The following is a 16795-nucleotide window of genomic DNA, read 5'->3' on the forward strand; positions in this document are numbered from 1 at the left end:
TTTAAGCAGTAAAAATGATAGCAGAATGTATGTTATATCTTGACTTCAGCAAGGTGCCAGACAGTATTTCATAACATTTTTGAGGGAGAATTGTAGAACTGTCATGTAAATGACAGTGTAATATGGAGAATTCAGAGCTGATTAAACCCATACATCAAAATGTATTGACTAATACAGTCAAGATCAAGCTGGAGTGAGGTTCTGGAGGTGAGCCATTGGGCTCTGTCTTTACTCATGACCTACTCATCTCTTTTAACAGTGCCTTAGGTCATTGATTTGTTTAGCACATAACAAATCTGTGGATGGCATAAGACTTTGAGAAATAATTGACACATTGAATTAAACAAGGTCATTATCATTAAGGATAATGTAAAGCCTTTGATTTAGGTTCAGAAAGTCAACTACATTTGTATAGAATGATACTAATAATGGGCTAGAAAGATTTAAACGTGTAGTATGTCTAAATAACAAAATATGTATGCTAATGGAGCAGGTGTTACCTTAGACTGAAATAATAAAGTCTTATGTCCAGATCAACGAAGATAAGTTTCAGTGTATTTATTTCTGTACTTTAAAAAAATATTCTGATAGTTCCAGGTGTCTTCCTTGAAATGAGATATTGACCAGATAAAGGCAACAGAGACATTTATTGAGGACCTACTATGTGAGGACCAGATTATGTGCTAGGTGTCATCCAAATCTCACAACATCTCTGTGAAACACTTTTAAAGAAGACGTAACAACTGAACCTCAGAGAGGTTAATAAGTTGTTTGCAGTGAAGCTGAGATTTGATGTCAGATTGATGTAACTCCAAAACTCATAGCCACACCACCACATCAGGCTCCCAGAGGGCTCTAAGCTCTGAAGGGAGCAACCTGGGGGTGGGAATGAACGGAGGTAGCTAAGAGTAGAGGAGAAGTGAATTAACATTTATTAGGCATCTACTATTTGCTAGACATTTTACATGCATAGTCTCAATTAATATAGTAACTCAACAAAATAGGTATTATCACATACCCATTTTAATATGAGAAAACTGAGGTTCAAATGGCTAAATACGACCTAGGCATTTTGAATGTATAGAAATATTGAACCACTATGTTGTATAACAGGAACCCACATAGTGTTGTAGGTCAGTTATATCAATATTTCAGAAGCAAGCAAACATGCAAACACATAGAAAAAGAGAGTAGATTTGTTATTAACAGAGGCAGGGGGGTAAGGGTGGGAATTGGATGAAGGCAGTCAAAATGTACAAATTTCCAGTTTAAAATAAGTACTAGGGATATAATGTACATGATAAATTAACACTGCTGAATGTTATCCATGAAAATTGTTGAGCATAACTCCTAAGAATTCTCACAGCAATGACAAAATACTTTTTTCTATTTCTTTAATTTTGTATCTATATGAAATAATGGATGTTCACTAAACTTATTGTGGTAATCATTTCATGATGTATGTAAGCCAAATTATGTTGTACACCTTAAACTTATACAGTGTTGTATGTCAGTTATATCAAAATAAAACTGGAAGAAAACAATAACTTACCTAAGGTCACCTAATAAATAAGTGGTAGGGTCAAGATCAGGCTGCTCATCTATTCTATTCTGTGACCATGGTTTGCCGTCCCCACTTTCAGATATAACACATGGCACCCATACTGATTTTGCCCAGTCTGTAAATCTGTGTTGTAATTAACTTTTTAGAAAAAAAATCTCAATTTTTAAAACTTAAATTCAACTATTTTAAAAAATATTTATTTATTTTTGGCTGCGTTGGGTCTTCGTTGTTGCATGCGGGCTTTCTCTAGTTGCGGCGAGTGGGGGCTACTCTTCGTTGCGGTGCGCGGGCTTCTCATTGCGGTGGCTTCTCGTTGCGGAGCACGGGCTCTAGGTGCGTGGGCTTCAGTAGTTGTGGCGCACGGGCTTAGTTGCTCCACAGCATGTGGGATCTTCCCAGACCAGGGCTCGAACCCGTATCCCCTGCATTGGCAGGCAGATTGTTAACCACTCTGCCACCAGGGAAGTCCCTAAACTCAACTATTTAACTGGAAAATTGTATACAGAACCATAAATGAGAAGCCAAATCTATGTATGCCAAATCTATAAAAGAGAAACTGTATGCCAAATCTATAAAAGAGAAACTAACACCCCTTTGCTATAAACAAGAAGAGACCATAAACATAAGAATGTTATAAACAAAAGGATGTTGGATACTAGCTAGATATTGTTGCCTGCAGAAGGTTCTAACTCTGAGGTCCCCTTTCTCTTTGTTAGAAAGCGAAATTAGCCTGGTTACTAAGCCGTTTAGATCCCTGACCTGTAAAGAACTGAAGAATTCAAACAGAAGTAATTTTCTCACAATAATTATATGTAATTCAATGCTGTTTAATGCAGTGTCTGTGAGATAGCTGAAATCATCTCCTGAACCATCTGAAGACATCTCAGCTTTCACCAGTTGCTCACATCCGATATTTTTGAATATACTCTTTACCATTCTTCTTAATTGCCTTGAAGAATAGTAGGATGGTGCATCTGGTAGGGGGAAAAAAGGCTTAGGACAGTCACCACCATTTCAAATTCTGGAGGGCTGACATGTGGGAGATAGTACTGAGATAGTACTTATTTCTTATTTTATCCTCAAGAAAGTCAAACAAGGACAAATGGTGTGACACTTTGAAATACAACTTTCAGTTCAATGTAATATACAATATGAACATTAAAACTAACAAAATAAATGGCTATTGCTCAAAGAACTGAGTTCTTTGCTCATGAAAATTGATAGTGGACCATCTTCCAAGATTGATATAAAAGGAATGATTCTATTGTTTGGGGGATTGAAGTCAAATTAAAGATCATTTAGAACTTTAAGATCATTTTCCACTCCATCATTCTCTATGATTCCATGATGCTGCTAGTAGCTCAAAGATCACTGGACATTTAAGATCCTATAGCTGATCTTACCTAGACAAAGATTTTTCAACCTCAGCACTACTGACATTTTTTGACTAGAAAATTCTTTGTCCTCTGACTTGTAGGATGTTTATCAGCATTTCTGGCCTCTACCCACTAGATACTAGCAACACCCCCCCCAGTTGTGACAACCAAAAATGTCTCCAGGCATTACCAAATTTCCCTTAGGGGGCAGACCGCTCTTGGTTGAGGATCACTGTTCGAGACCCACTTCTCTCTGTGCATATTTGCTCTTCTGAGATAGTAATCAGTAAGAAGTTTCTTAAATATTTATATCTTATATATGCCTTTACCATTGCACTTAATGCATTTAACAAACATCTACAACATGCCAGATGCTGTGTAGCCACAGTGGTAAAGGAGACAGAGCCAGTCCACACAGAGCTCTGTGGTGGGTGGGTGGGATTGCAGGGGTCGAGGGGCGAAGAGACAGACCTGTATATGGTTTATCATAGTTAACCTGTGTTCCTGTCTGTTTCCACCATTATCTTGGGAGCTTCCTAAGGGTGAGAACCACGTCTTTGAAATCTTTGGGTTCCCAGGGCCTAGCTGAATGCCTGGAATATAGTAGGTGCTCGACAAAACATTTGCTGACTAAACGAATGAGAGGGTAGAAGATTGGGTAAGGGCAGGAAATGGTAACCTACCCAGCACATTAAACCACCACCACAACAAAATCAACCATGTTTAGTTGATTGGGGAAGGAGGAAAATTTATATAGTTTTTGTTAGGTCTTGTGGAAGATTAATATCATTGCATCTTTCCATAGTTTCATTTTTTTTAAATCATAGAGTTTTACTAAAAGCCAGGAATAGAGAAATCTCAGAATGAGGGGAGTGTACTTATAGGGGTATGGGTAGGGGGGAGGGAGGGGAACTTTGGCTCAGAGGATTTCCATACTTTCATTGTATGTTGTTTTTATGAGCATTGTCCCTTATCCTAACACATCTAGGAATATAAAAAAAAGATGAACCAGGCATGACCGGCCACCCCCTCTTTCTAGCACTTTACCTTAAGGTTGACAAGTAAAAATTTGACCCAGAGAAATGATCAAAGCAGTGCTTTTTGTTGTGGTTCATTTGAATTAGGCATTTTGGTGTATTTGGTGCAAATTTACTAATTTCATTACCAATTTCAAGATGGCATGAGGGATAAGTAAGGATTGGGAAGATTAATGATCAAATTGACATTGCAACTCTATATGTTTTACGTCATTAAACTATCTCTCCATTGAAATAACCACATCAATATGTCCCATATCTGGAAATGACATAATTTACATAAAGTAAGTACATGGCAAATAGAGAAATTCCTTATGGCACCAAAAATGTTAAATATCTTTCTTCTAAGTCATAATGGCTGAATCTCTGACCCAGATCTATGTATTTATGTCCTTCTAAGGGAAGAGCAGTCTGTAAATAAAAATTAAAAGAGTAGTTCACTCTGCACTTTATTTTTTAAAAGGTCCCTTACACTTGCGATTCTTAGTGTGAGGACAGGAACTATTTCACACTTATTTTTATATCCCACACAACACACAGCACATTGTCTTACTCATAGGAGGCACAAAACAAAGTTTATTGAAGGAAAAAAGAAAGCATGTTGCAATATAATTATTTCATGTACATCATGGATTCTGTCATACTTCACCAATATTTATACCTGTTATATAGTTGACCCTTGAACAATATGGGTTGGAACTGCTCAGGTCCACTTACTGTATATGTATTTTTTTTCAATAAATATATTGGACAATTTTAATGGAGATTTGAGACAATTTGATAAACTCTCAGATGAATCATGTAGCCTAGAAATATCAAAGAAATTAAGAAAAAGTTAAGTATGTGAAGAATGCATAAAATATATGTAGATATTAGTTGATCCTTACATAGGCATAAGGTGAGTGATATTTAATATAAAACTAATAATGTGTTAGTTTTCTTACTGTTTCATAACTTTGCTTTCAGAGAATTACATTACTGTTCACTATGCCTCCCTCTTTCATAATTGGTGAAACTGCACATCAGTCTGTCATCACAGGTAAGTGATTTTTTAAAAAATGAAGTTTCCAATACTGTATTATGAATATGATTGTAATACTGTATGCCATAAAAATTTTATAATGATTCATCCATTAGTGTATAGGGTAGGCTGTACAATCGATATGTGAAGCAATTGTATTGATTACACTAGGCTACCACATAGCTGCTGCTTTATTATCAATGCATGAATCGTTACACCTGTAAATAGATATGAATTTCCTTTTCACGTTATCTTTTCATTTTTGATGTCTAGTGTTAATAACCTCTACAGTATTTTATATCATATAAGACAATTTTGATATAGCTACTGACAGATGATTCAGCTTGTAAACAGACGATTCAAACTTACTGTAACGATAAATACAATACCGTACTGTAAATGTATTTTTGCTTACTTATGGTTTGCTTAATAACATTTTCTTTTCTCTAGCTTACTTTATTGTAAGAATACAGTATATAACACATATAACATACCAACTATGTGTTAACTGTTTATGTTATCAGTAAGGCTTCTGGTCAACAGTAGGCTATTAGTAGTTAACTTTTGGGGGAGTCAGAAGTCAAACACAGATTTTTAACTGCGTGGGGGTCTGCACCCCTAACCCCCAAGTTGTTCAAGGCATCACATCTCACATTGCCCTCTATGGTGATTGTTGTGGGACTGGACATTGGTCCAATCAGGGCAGATAAGGCAAAGAGCTGTCTGTTGTTGTTTTCTTGGAAGTTTGGAGGAAGGTTGTTTGGTGCTTCCCTCAGTTGAATTTGAGAGAGTATGAAGTCTAGAGCTGTTGCTGCCATGTTGTAGCCATAAGGAGAGATATGCTAGAGAATTAAGTCTGTGTGAAGGAGGATGGAGGATGGGGGAGGGAGGGAGAGAGAGAGGGAGAGAGGAGAGGAACAACCGGGTGCTGTAGACATTGACGGAACCTGCAACCAAGCTGTGCCAGAAGCCAGTGAGATTATGTTTTTGGTTTTGTGAGACAGTATATTCTCTCCTTTGGCTTAAAAAGTTTGAACTGATTTTCTGCCACTTTCAACTCATAGTCTTTACTTACACATGCCCTAAACTCAAATTACATTTTCTTCATTTCACAGCATATTATAGTATTATACACACTATGGCAATTTTAATGCTGCAGTGGGGGGAGATGAGGGAGTCTGAGTCGGAGGTTTAGGGTATATAATGTAACATTAATTCATCTAATATTTACTGAGTCCCTATTATATTCCATTGCACAAAGAATTCTGAAAAACAAACCAAACTTATAAAAGCAATTAGAAAAACTGCTTTTCTTAGATGTTTTTATTCCCCGATTAGGGCTAGATTTTTGTTATAAATATAATCAACTGTTTTGCATTTCATAAGGAAGAGTCTTCTGTAAACGGTAGGTTCCTTCACTTATACGTAATATTAAAAATGATCCCTTTAGAAATATGCAGAGAGGAATTTTTGACATGTATAGTTTCCCAAATAATTTTATACATTCAAATAATACTATAAGAATTCCTCAGAACTCTTTTTTTCCTTTAAAAACATCATTATTTTATCATTTAATTTGAGTTTCAGTTAGCCTTTAATTTCCATATCCGAAGGGGCTCTAATTGTGTAGCTTTTCTAAGGGTGGTAATATTTGGCTTTCTGCTGGGGTAGAGTCCAACCTTGACGTGGCTTCTAGAAGCATGGACTCTATAGACATGCAGTAGCTGTTATAGTATATTGACTATCATGTCATTAGCTGGAGCCAGCATTTTCCCAACTTTGGAACCATGATTGCTCAAGCCACTTGAGTTGTGCATTGGTATCCTTGAGGAAAACCAACCTTTCTCTGTGATCTCAAGAATTAACACCTAAGTAGTATTCACTTAATCCTCTAGGTCTCAGTCATTGATGTGGCATGATGGATATGTGTAAAATATACTCTTTTAGTTCAAGGCAGAAAATTAACAACTAATTCCCCAAAATGTGTGCCATCAGGTCAATGATTCCCTACCCTAGTTTGGTTTTTATCAACCTAGAGTCCCAGGATACTAAGGAGGATTATTCAACAAATTAAAAAACATATTCCTTAAGCTATTTCTGACATTTCACAAAGGCTAACAGAATTTGTCCAACTTGAGATAGATTGCATGGGCTGCATGAAATGTTAGATCTGCTTTTGTTTTGAATTATGTTAACTCAACATACTGATACTAGACAGTTCATGTTGATCAGCAAAATTTGATTGGTAGTTAATTTGGTCTTTAATGAAAAATAGGGAAATAATTTATTCAACAAAAATTTATGTCAAGCATCTATCTTATCTTCTTGATGGATAAAATGTTTTAAAACTTAAGATCTTAGCAGTCCTTGAGAGTAAAGAAGTATGGAGCCAGTGATAGTATGTGACCTTCCATCTTATAGATGGAGAAACCAAGCCAAAGAGGTGGAATGCCTTTCCCAAGGCACCACTGGCTAGTGGTTAAGCTGGAACAGGAGTCTATAGATATTGATTCTATCTGGTGCTTATCCTTTGATATTAAACATAGGAAAATATCTATGTTAGGGCAGAAATGTAGACAGAGTAACACCAGGTCGATAGTATTTGCTTTGAGCTTGCTGCCATGACATGGAAAGTGGCATAAGGTTATCTCTGCTCAGGCGCTATGTGATTCTAAGGGTCAGCAGTATGAGCGGGTGGAGGCAGCTACTTACATGGTACTGAAAGCTTTCCAGCCAGGAAAAATATCTTCCTGCACCAGCCTGGCATAAAACCTAATTCAAGTTGAAGCACAATCCTCTCGTTTTGAAGTTTTCCTTTCTTCATTAAAATTCAAGTGAAATATATGCCTTTTCCCAGATTTCTCCAAATTTAATTGCTGTTCTACAAAGTAGAGGTAGCTTCTCCCTAGCTTAGTTTTCCTTTCTACAAACTTCTAGGCTGTCTATTTTTTGCCTTTTCTATACTTGAACTTTTCTAAGAAAATCTCAAGGGTGCTAATGGCGATGATATATCTGGGTAGTGAGATATGAGTATTTTTTTTAAATAGTCAAATCTTGAAAAATGAACATATATCAGTTTTACAAAAGTAATAAAGTAGCTACTTAAAAATACAGACTTCTTTAAAACAAATAATGTTAAAGAAATCACATAACCTCTGCATTGTTATCAACATGTGTCACTTCAGCCTTAGCCTTAAGTGCATTTTATTATATTCATATAATTTACAATTTGATATGTAGTATATATGATAATATGCTATTTGCCAGCCATGCTAGGGAAATGTTATAATAACACTATGAAAACTAATCCTACTTCTAGAGGTGATGGAGAGAAAGAAGATTAGTATAAATTGCATATGGACAAGATAATATCTGTTTCATACACTGTTACATCCACAGAGCCTGGCAGAGTGCCTGTCATAATATAGATTTCCAATAAATATTGGCTGAATGAACAAACAGAAGAAAATGTATAGGGACTAGTACCATATTCTCATAAAAATCGGCTCAGTGAGGTTTGGGCCATTTCTCTGTTGCCAGTAAATGCAGAAGTGATATTCACAGACATAACTACTGCTACACAGATAATTTTCGGGAGCCAAGGGTGCTCCTTTGATGGGTATGCAATCCTGCGTTCCCACTTAAGAAGTGGAAAAATCAAGATCATTATGATTTGCCATCTATCAAGGCTTCCTACTCAGGAGCAAACAGTTTTAAAAGAAATCCATTTATCCCATCTCAGATTTTTGGTGTGTGTGTTTTTTTCCCTAAAGCATAACGAGCTTGTCAGAGTTTCCATGGTGAACGTGGGGCACCATGGAAACTGATAGATTTAGCTACATGAAAAGAATAAATAAAATAGGCAGGCATTTATTTCACTATGCAATGACAACTTCTCTGCCAGATAGGAGAGGAAAGTGGCTTCTCATTTAACCCGCCTGACCTTCATTCTCCATGTCTCTTGAAAGTGTGAGTTATTCTCACTGGATCGTTTTACTGACTTATGTTGATTGGATTGTTCTTCTCCTTGAGGTCCATTAGTCTTACTTTGGTTTTTCTTCAGGGTAGATCTGTATGTCACTGGCAACTGTTGAAAAACCATGTACAATGTGAAAGTTGTAGATGACAACCCACAATGCGGTGACCAAATGAGTCATGGCAAAATTGAATGGAAATTCTTCACAGTCTACCGTGATGAGACGAGTGAGAATAACTGGAATTAAAACCCAGGTCTATCCTATACTAATTGGATAGGCAGGCCAACTGCCCTGAACCTCAGTTTCCCCATCTCTGAAATGGTTAAAATACATCCTCTTCCTACTTTATAGGGTTGTTGTGAGGTTCAAAATGAGATAGTAAAAGAGAAAGTTTTTTAAACAGTCAGGTTCTGTCTAGCAGGAGAGATTGACCAGCTGCAGGTATAGTTACACTGATAAGGTGATCAAAATGTCAAAACTGGTCATGCTATGGTCCTGTTCCTTGCTTCACACAATTAGAGTTTCAGTTTCTACTGGTCCCATCCAGTTGTTGTTGAGTTTGAGATCACGTGGCTCCATCTGAAGAAGGGAAAAATGTGATCTTAAGAAATGAAGCTTTTCAACTTTTCTGCATGTTTGAAAATTTTCACAGTAAAATGTTAGAAAACGAAATAAATGAAATAAAACTCTTCCTTAAATTCTAGTCCCAGTGAATTGCTCACCATTAGCACACACCTGCTATTCTCTTCTTTTTCATCACTAAAATATAGACAATAGAGTCATCTCTTGAAATCCAGCATTTATATGTTTATTGAGCAGCTCCTACTGGTCAGACGCTGTGTTAAGGGGGTACAGAGAAAGAAGGGAAGGAAGAAAACATGGTCCTTAAGGAAACAGCAATCTTCTCAGGGAGACAGACTGATAAGGAATACTTATAGCAACCCCACAAACTCAGGAGGAGCACTTAACACCTGAGAGAGAGAGGAGGTGTAAAGATTTCCTGGAGGTGGGCGGGAGTGCACAATTAAGATGAGGGATTTAGCCAGGGGAGAGTGGGCAGTAAAATGAGGCAGGCGCAGTATAAAGTGGTATAAGGGCGCTGCAGGCAGAGAGATCGTGAGCAAAGCAGATGCATGGTATGTGGGATACTGGAAAAAGAGCCTGAAGAAGCAGCCAGGGCTTCAGGAAGCGTCCATGACAAGGAGAGTCTCTTTTCTTCGGTAGGAAGTGATACGTAGGGGTAGGGCACTGAAAAGTGCATACCACTGTTGGATTCCCTTTAGAGAAACTGAGTTGGTGAGGGTTGAAAGGAGTCATTATTGGCAGGGAACAGTGATTCTAGAAAATAGCAGTGAAATGCACATTGAATAATAATCTCTACGGCTCTTTCAGTTCTAATATTGCATGAATTTAAAATGGGCTACAGAAAGAGCTGATGAATACGATCAGGTATTTCCTTGAGACTCTGGAGGCACAATAAGCACCACTTGTCACATACTTTGCCCTGGTCAGAATAATTACACTAAACCAGAGGCTGGCTTGCGGTGTGCTTGAGCTGTGTTTCAAAGGTAAATATAAAAGCTCTGCACTCCTTTCTTCCTCCAAACCTCAGTAGCCTCCAGAACGTTTCCCTAGAGATAACAGGATGGGAGTCAAAATTGCAGGAGGACTGGGAATTTAAAGGAGTCTCCATCCCTGAGGGTGGAGGACAGGTGAGAATAGTTGGGAAGCCAAGATTTCTTGACATGTGGCTGAGCTGAGGGTACTGGATCCTGAGCGAGACGCCTACACCTTGGCTGGGAGTGGAAGTGAAATTGTGCCAAGTGCTAATGCCATGTCACCTGGAGGCCCATGGCCATATCTTCTGTTTAAGAAGATCAGCTTTATTCAAAGCTACACAATGATTAGTCATTCCATAAGGCCACATGAAACAATGTCAATAAACATCAAAATACAATTCCCCAGCAATTCCACTACCTCAACAGAATGACTGCCATTGTTTGGTACACTTTTTTTTTTTTTTTTTTTTTGCGTTACGCGGGCCTCTCACTGTTGTGGTCTCTCCCGCTGTGGAACACAGGCTCCGGACGCGCAGGCTCAGCGGACATGGCTCATGGACCCAGCCGCTCCGCGGCATGTGGGATCCTCCCGGACCAGGGCACAAACCCGTGTCCCCTGCATCGGCAGGCGGACTCTCAACCACCGTGCCACCAGGGAAGCCCTGGTACACTTTTAAAATTCTAGCCATTATGCCCTAGGCTTTTCCTGATTTTAACCATAGCATAAATGGCATTAAAAAAAAACAAACAAAAAATTGACATTTTATTATACGTAATTCCTACAAGGTTACATATATCCCGTATTGTTTTCAATAACTGCATAATATTCTACTAAGTAAATAGATTCTAATTCACTAGACTCAATTGTTGGACATTTAGGTGGCTTTCATTAAAAAATATATTAGCTGTATTTATGTTAGGAAACCAATATATGTTTTAGAAATACTTAATTGATTCCTCTTTTACAGTGACAGCCAGACATTTTCTTCACTTTTCTTTCTGAGGTTTGTGTATATACAAGCCTAGATCAAGAGGATGTTTTCAGTGTTCTGTCTCTTGCGACTGCAAGCAGGGAGTGTGGTCTGCATAATCAGAAGTAAGCAACAGGGAGAAAGGGCTGATGTCTCCCAGAGGCAAGTGCAAAGCTCTCAGCTTCCTAATCTCAGGGCTTCCTAATCTCAGGGCTTCCTAATCTGAGTTCTTGGCAGGTGATCAACCAGCTTGGTGTGCCTGGGACTGAGGAGTTTCCTGCATTGTGAGACTTTCAGTGTTACAGCAAGGAAAGTCCCCATGAGTTGGTCACCCTACACCTTGGTAAGGGGGAGGTGAAGGTACTGAGAAGGGAATGAATCATTTACATAAGCTACCCCTGTGTCATAAAAGCAGCAATTCAGAGAAAGCTTGCTCATGCACGGCAATGTGAAACCCTTATCCTTTATGTAGGAGCCAAAATCGATATTTATCTCAGGTTACTGCTCTGCTCCCAGAAGAACCATTCATTCATTCATTCATTCAATATGTATGAAACACCAGGCACTGTTCTAGGTATAAGACTCCTGTTCTTGTGGTGCTTCTATTACTCTGTGTGTGTGTATACTGGGGGAAGGGAAGCAGAAATAAATGGAAAAGCATAAAATAAATGAGAATGGATATGATAAATGCATAGCAGAAACAAAATAGTCTAATGCGATAGAAACTGCCAGGAATGGGGACGTGCTATTAGCTTGGTGTTGGAGGGAGGTTACTCCGAAGAGCTGACACTTGAGGCAAACCAGTGATCAGAAGAGCCAGTCATGTGAGTATCCACAGGAGGCATTAGGGGCAGAAGGAGCAGCATGCGCAAAGGCCCTGAGTGGAAACCAGTTATTCTTCCTGGAGGAACTTAGTAAAGTACTTTGTGCACATACTGTAGGGAAGGAATGCTGACCTAGAATCAACTTTAGCAACCACCCAGTCCCAGTTCCATTTTCACAAACAAGGATAAGGATGCTGAGTCCCACCTGCATTGACCATAGTCTCTTGATTCCTAATCCAGGACTCTTTCCACCAAGCCATGCCACACTGCCATTTTTAGCTACTTGGCTTGAGTACTTAATTTTCTCCCCCTGTACAACTGGAAGTAAATCAAAGAGATTCATTTATTTTAGGTAAGAGAAAAACTGGAATTGGAGTTGTTTGTGGGTGGACACAAGGCCCAAAACATTGGCCTCAGGTGAAGAGAGGAACTTTGGGGTCGAGATTAGCCTCCACTGGTGGGGCCCCCATAATTCTGTAAGACATGCTTTCAGAACATGAGGTTAGGACAAATTCTTCAGCCCGCGGAAAATGAAAATGAAACTGGTTGGTAAAGTAGGCAGCCCTAACAGACCTGTCACCCTGGCACTAAACTCGTGCCCGTTCAGACCTTGTGGTTACTACAGGTTGAAAAGTTCCAGGGTTTGGCCACAAATAGCCCTAAGAGTTTAAAGGGCAGAGAAAGCAGATAGATGCAACTCTGGGCGTGCCAACTAAAGGAAGGTGGAGGAAGTTGGGGCCCGCGGCAAAAGCGAATTTAATGACCACTTAAAGGTACAGGGATGGAATCCTGAATCTTCCACCTCCTTCCTTCATCTCCCGCCCCCTGGGTGGGTGACAACAGCCAAGGGTTAAAAGAACCGCAGCGTGAACGGTGATTTTGGAAACTCAAAGAGTTAACGTATCAAAAACTAAAGCAGGGGAGGAGAGACTGGAGCCAACTCACGGGAGAAAAAATCCTATTGGCATCGAGGAGGCAGGGAGCCAGCCCCTGGGCGCGGTCTGCAGGGGGCAGGCGATCGCGCGGGGAAGCGGGGGCAGGACGAGGCCGGCGCTGGTGCCGGCTCGGCAGCTGCCCGCAGCCGCAGGGAGTCCTCGCCGCGCCTTCGCCTGGTGCGCCCTCCTTGGGCCGCGGACTCCGCACTGCGCTCCACCGCTGACATGTGTGCCGCCCGGATGCCGCCCCTGGCGCACATCTTCCGAGGGACGTTCGTCCACTCCACCTGGACCTGCCCCATGGAGGTGCTGCGGGATCACCTCCTTGGTGTGAGCGACAGCGGCAAAGTAAGCGGGTGCGGGGTCTTGCGCACCCTGACGGGCGGGCGGACAGGTGGAAGGAAGCTCGCCGCGTGAGCCGCGGAGCCCGGAGTTAGCTCCGTGTGGAGCTGGCGCCGCGGCGCTGGAATTGAACTTGAGCGTTTTGGCTTTGGGAGAACGCCGGGAGAGCCCTGGCACTGGGTTCGTGGGCTGGACTGGGAGTAAAGTGTTCCCAGGTGCTGGGAGCCATGGAGTACGCACACCCACGATTGGTTCGACAGCCGTGCAGGCTGTGGTGGCAGGGAGCGAGGCTGTGCCCTGCCAAATCTTAAGAGATCATTAATAAACTAGCACCGCGCTTCATTCATTTTTGTATCTCAGGAGCCTGACACAGTGCCTGGCACCACCTAGGCGCTCCGTAAATTTGATTGAATTTATTGTGAAAGAAATAACAGAAGGGTCATTTGATCAGTGTTGTTGAGCCCTTTCAGTGCGTTGGAATAAGTAAAGAACTGATTTCATTCACCTGATCATTCAGCAAACAATACATGAATGATTCAGAATAGACAACTTGTAATACTAGAAAGGATAGTCTGAGATAAATTACCCACCCAACCCCATCCCCTAGCCATTTGCATCAAAGCAAGCAGTTCCATTTTAAGGTTCAAAATGTCTTCTATGAGATTATCTTTCACACTTACATTTCCAAAATCAGGATTTCTGCAAACGACATAGGTAACTTGACTGTTCCATACACACCAGTGGTAACTGTATTGGCAGTGGCCTGGCCAGTTTCAGTGAAAGCCATTCCATTTTTAGGAGAAAAATTAAAGATAGAGATGGGTTATTTTTGAGCTTTTCCCCAACTACCGGTTTGGTTAGCATAAGTACACATATTTGGAACTTGCCAGCTTGAAGATACTATTCCTGACTAAAGATGCTTCCGAGTCAGTGACAGTTTTGAATCGTGACTCTTACATTTGGGGATAACTAAACCCTGTTTTCTTTTGGTGCTTAAAAATCTATACTCCCTGTGTATATTCGGGGAGCCTGCTGTTGTGTTTCCAAGGTGATGAAACTCTCAGAGCTCTCCTAAATGGGGAGACTCCAATAAACCCTGAGACTGATGAATTGTTGCCTTGGGTACTTGACCCTCAAGTTTCAGGGATGCCTTAGGCTTGGGACAAGTCCCAAGAAGCAAAGGAAGAGAGACTGCTAAACCAGGGAAAGATTAGAGGTATTTGCTTAATCACAAGGAACTGTTCAAAAATTAGGTTTCTTTTTACAATTTAAATTTTCATTTCCAAAATTTGAATTGGTAGGATAGCAGGTGAGAGAATTGACTAGGGGACTGTCTTTAACCAGTGGAGAGGAGGAAGAAAAGGAAGTAATTTATCTAAAAATTTACCTTTTCTGGGGGTTGTACAGAAGAAGAATAAAAGAGTGTCCTGAACATGAAATTAGTAGTTGAGTCAGGGAGTCTGTTCATAACTAAGGAGCATATTGAAATTATAAATTTAGAAAAATGCCATTCCCCCACAAGACAAAATGAACTAGGAATCGGATACAAAGGTGAGTTAATCAACTGGATTAGATTTACAGTGTATAGTGTCCTAATCAGTGAAATGGTAACTGTTTTATTGCTCTCCTCCTAAGTGCAAGGCAGTTGATCCCTGACTGTGTGTAAAGGGTGGACATGTCATATATATTTTAAGACTTGACTTCTTTCATTTTGAAAATGGGACTGCCTCACCTTTAGAGTTACTGGGATAAATATATTATTCATTTAAAAATTTTCAAGGTTCTTACAGAAAATTATATTCCCATGAAGTAAATAAATATGCAGTTGATCTTTATATTTTTACTGAGCTCCCAAAGCTGTTCTCAAACCTTGGGATGAATCAGAAACATCTGGGGTGTTTGTTAAAATGCCAGTTCCTGGGTGTCATCTTCAGAGAATCTGAATCTGTAGGCCTGGAGTAGGTCCTAGGAAGTGGCATTCCAACAAAGGTCCCAGGAGATTCGGACACAGGTAGTGGATGGATTACATTTTGGGTAACCTCAGTATATAGGCTGTGTGATGCAACCAGTTATGTGGGGTCTTGGGTGCTCAGTTCTCCGTTTCAAGCCCTGGGCTGGGGTAGCATCTCAGAGAGACAGGACATGATTTCCTCTGTCCTCCCTCTCCCTTCTAGACCTAATCTTTCATTTCATGTAGGCCCAGAGAATGGTAATGATTAACTGCTTTTAGTTCATTAATTGAAACTCATTCAAAATTAGGTTAATTTAAAAAAAAATTCTCTAGTCAATATTGGGCATTTTGAATTCAGAGTTAGTTTTTCTACTCAAGTGGCGTGTAGCTTTTTGAAAGAAAAACTCCAGCATGTGTAATTCATTTGCAGATAGATAATTAATTGTGAGACATTGTGTGCTCAAATATTACTAAATTATCTGATTCTTCCAGCAGGGTCAAGTTGACTTTAAAGATAGGTAAAGATGTCTTGGGTCTTTTAAGCACACTTAGCTGAAAGCAACAGCAAGGAAGAGAATCGTTTTGGAAGTAGTGCCCTGGGGTAGCAGGAGCAAGTCCTATGGAGACCTAAGTTCAAGTCAGGTCTCCACCACCTACACGTTCAAAGTCCATGGGTGAGACCTTAACCTCTCTGAGCCTCAGTTTCCTCCCTTGTAGAATCAGATACTTTTGCTAAGTATTAAATGAGATGATGTATGAAAATGCCTGTCACTTAGTGGATACGCAACACATACCATGTTCATTTTGTCCCCTTCCTTCCCTCTGTGCCTAGCAAATGCTTAACCTCTTGCTCACTGTAGCATTTTTGCATATTTCCGCATGGTGGCACCCATGCAGGCCAACAGGTAGAGAAGGAAGCCATGGCCTGGGATGAATTATGTGGGAGGTGGGGGAGGTCACTGGGCCTCTGGTGTGCAGCCTCACTGCTCATGCCATCGACCCTCTGGGACACAAAGATGCATCTAGGAAGAAAGATCTAAACAGCATTTGCTGCCAGTTCACTAGCACATCATTTTCAGTGTCTCTTTTAGTCTTCAGTGTGATTATTTCGCCTTAAAGTTAGGAAAGTTGAGACTTGAAAAATCATGCATCCAGAGATGGATTTTGAATTAACATGGCCAAAGCCCATATTCTCTCTCTCTCTCTCTCTCTCTCTCTCTCTCTCTCTCTCTCTCTCT

The 16795-nt window shown here is 40.1% G+C and overlaps 2 protein-coding genes across 3 annotated transcripts in view; one reads left to right on the forward strand and one right to left on the reverse strand.

Moving 5' to 3' along the window:
- The window catches only part of CUNH9orf57 (chromosome unknown C9orf57 homolog), a 93132-nt gene extending 87316 nt beyond the window's left edge, over window positions 1-5816 (reverse strand). Inside the window, 1 exon segment of the mRNA XM_029203455.1 lies at window positions 5652-5816. Within this exon segment, the coding sequence (XP_029059288.1) occupies window positions 5652-5816 (165 nt within the window).
- A 7470-nt stretch (window positions 5817-13286) lies between these two features.
- Window positions 13287-16795, forward strand: part of GDA (guanine deaminase) — a 130987-nt gene continuing 127478 nt past the window's right edge. The window contains exon 1 of one of the 2 annotated variants that reach the window (XM_029203784.1): window positions 13287-13612. In XM_029203784.1, coding sequence (XP_029059617.1) covers window positions 13490-13612 — 123 coding nt within the window. In that variant the 5' untranslated portion in view covers window positions 13287-13489. The remainder of the gene's footprint in view (window positions 13613-16795) is intronic. The other variant, XM_029203785.1, reaches the window with a different exon arrangement.

The sequence above is a fragment of the Monodon monoceros genome, unplaced genomic scaffold, assembly GCF_005190385.1.
Source record: "Monodon monoceros isolate NGI ecotype Baffin Bay Population unplaced genomic scaffold, NGI_Narwhal_1 Super_Scaffold_5, whole genome shotgun sequence".
Classification (NCBI taxonomy): Eukaryota; Metazoa; Chordata; class Mammalia; order Artiodactyla; family Monodontidae; genus Monodon; species Monodon monoceros.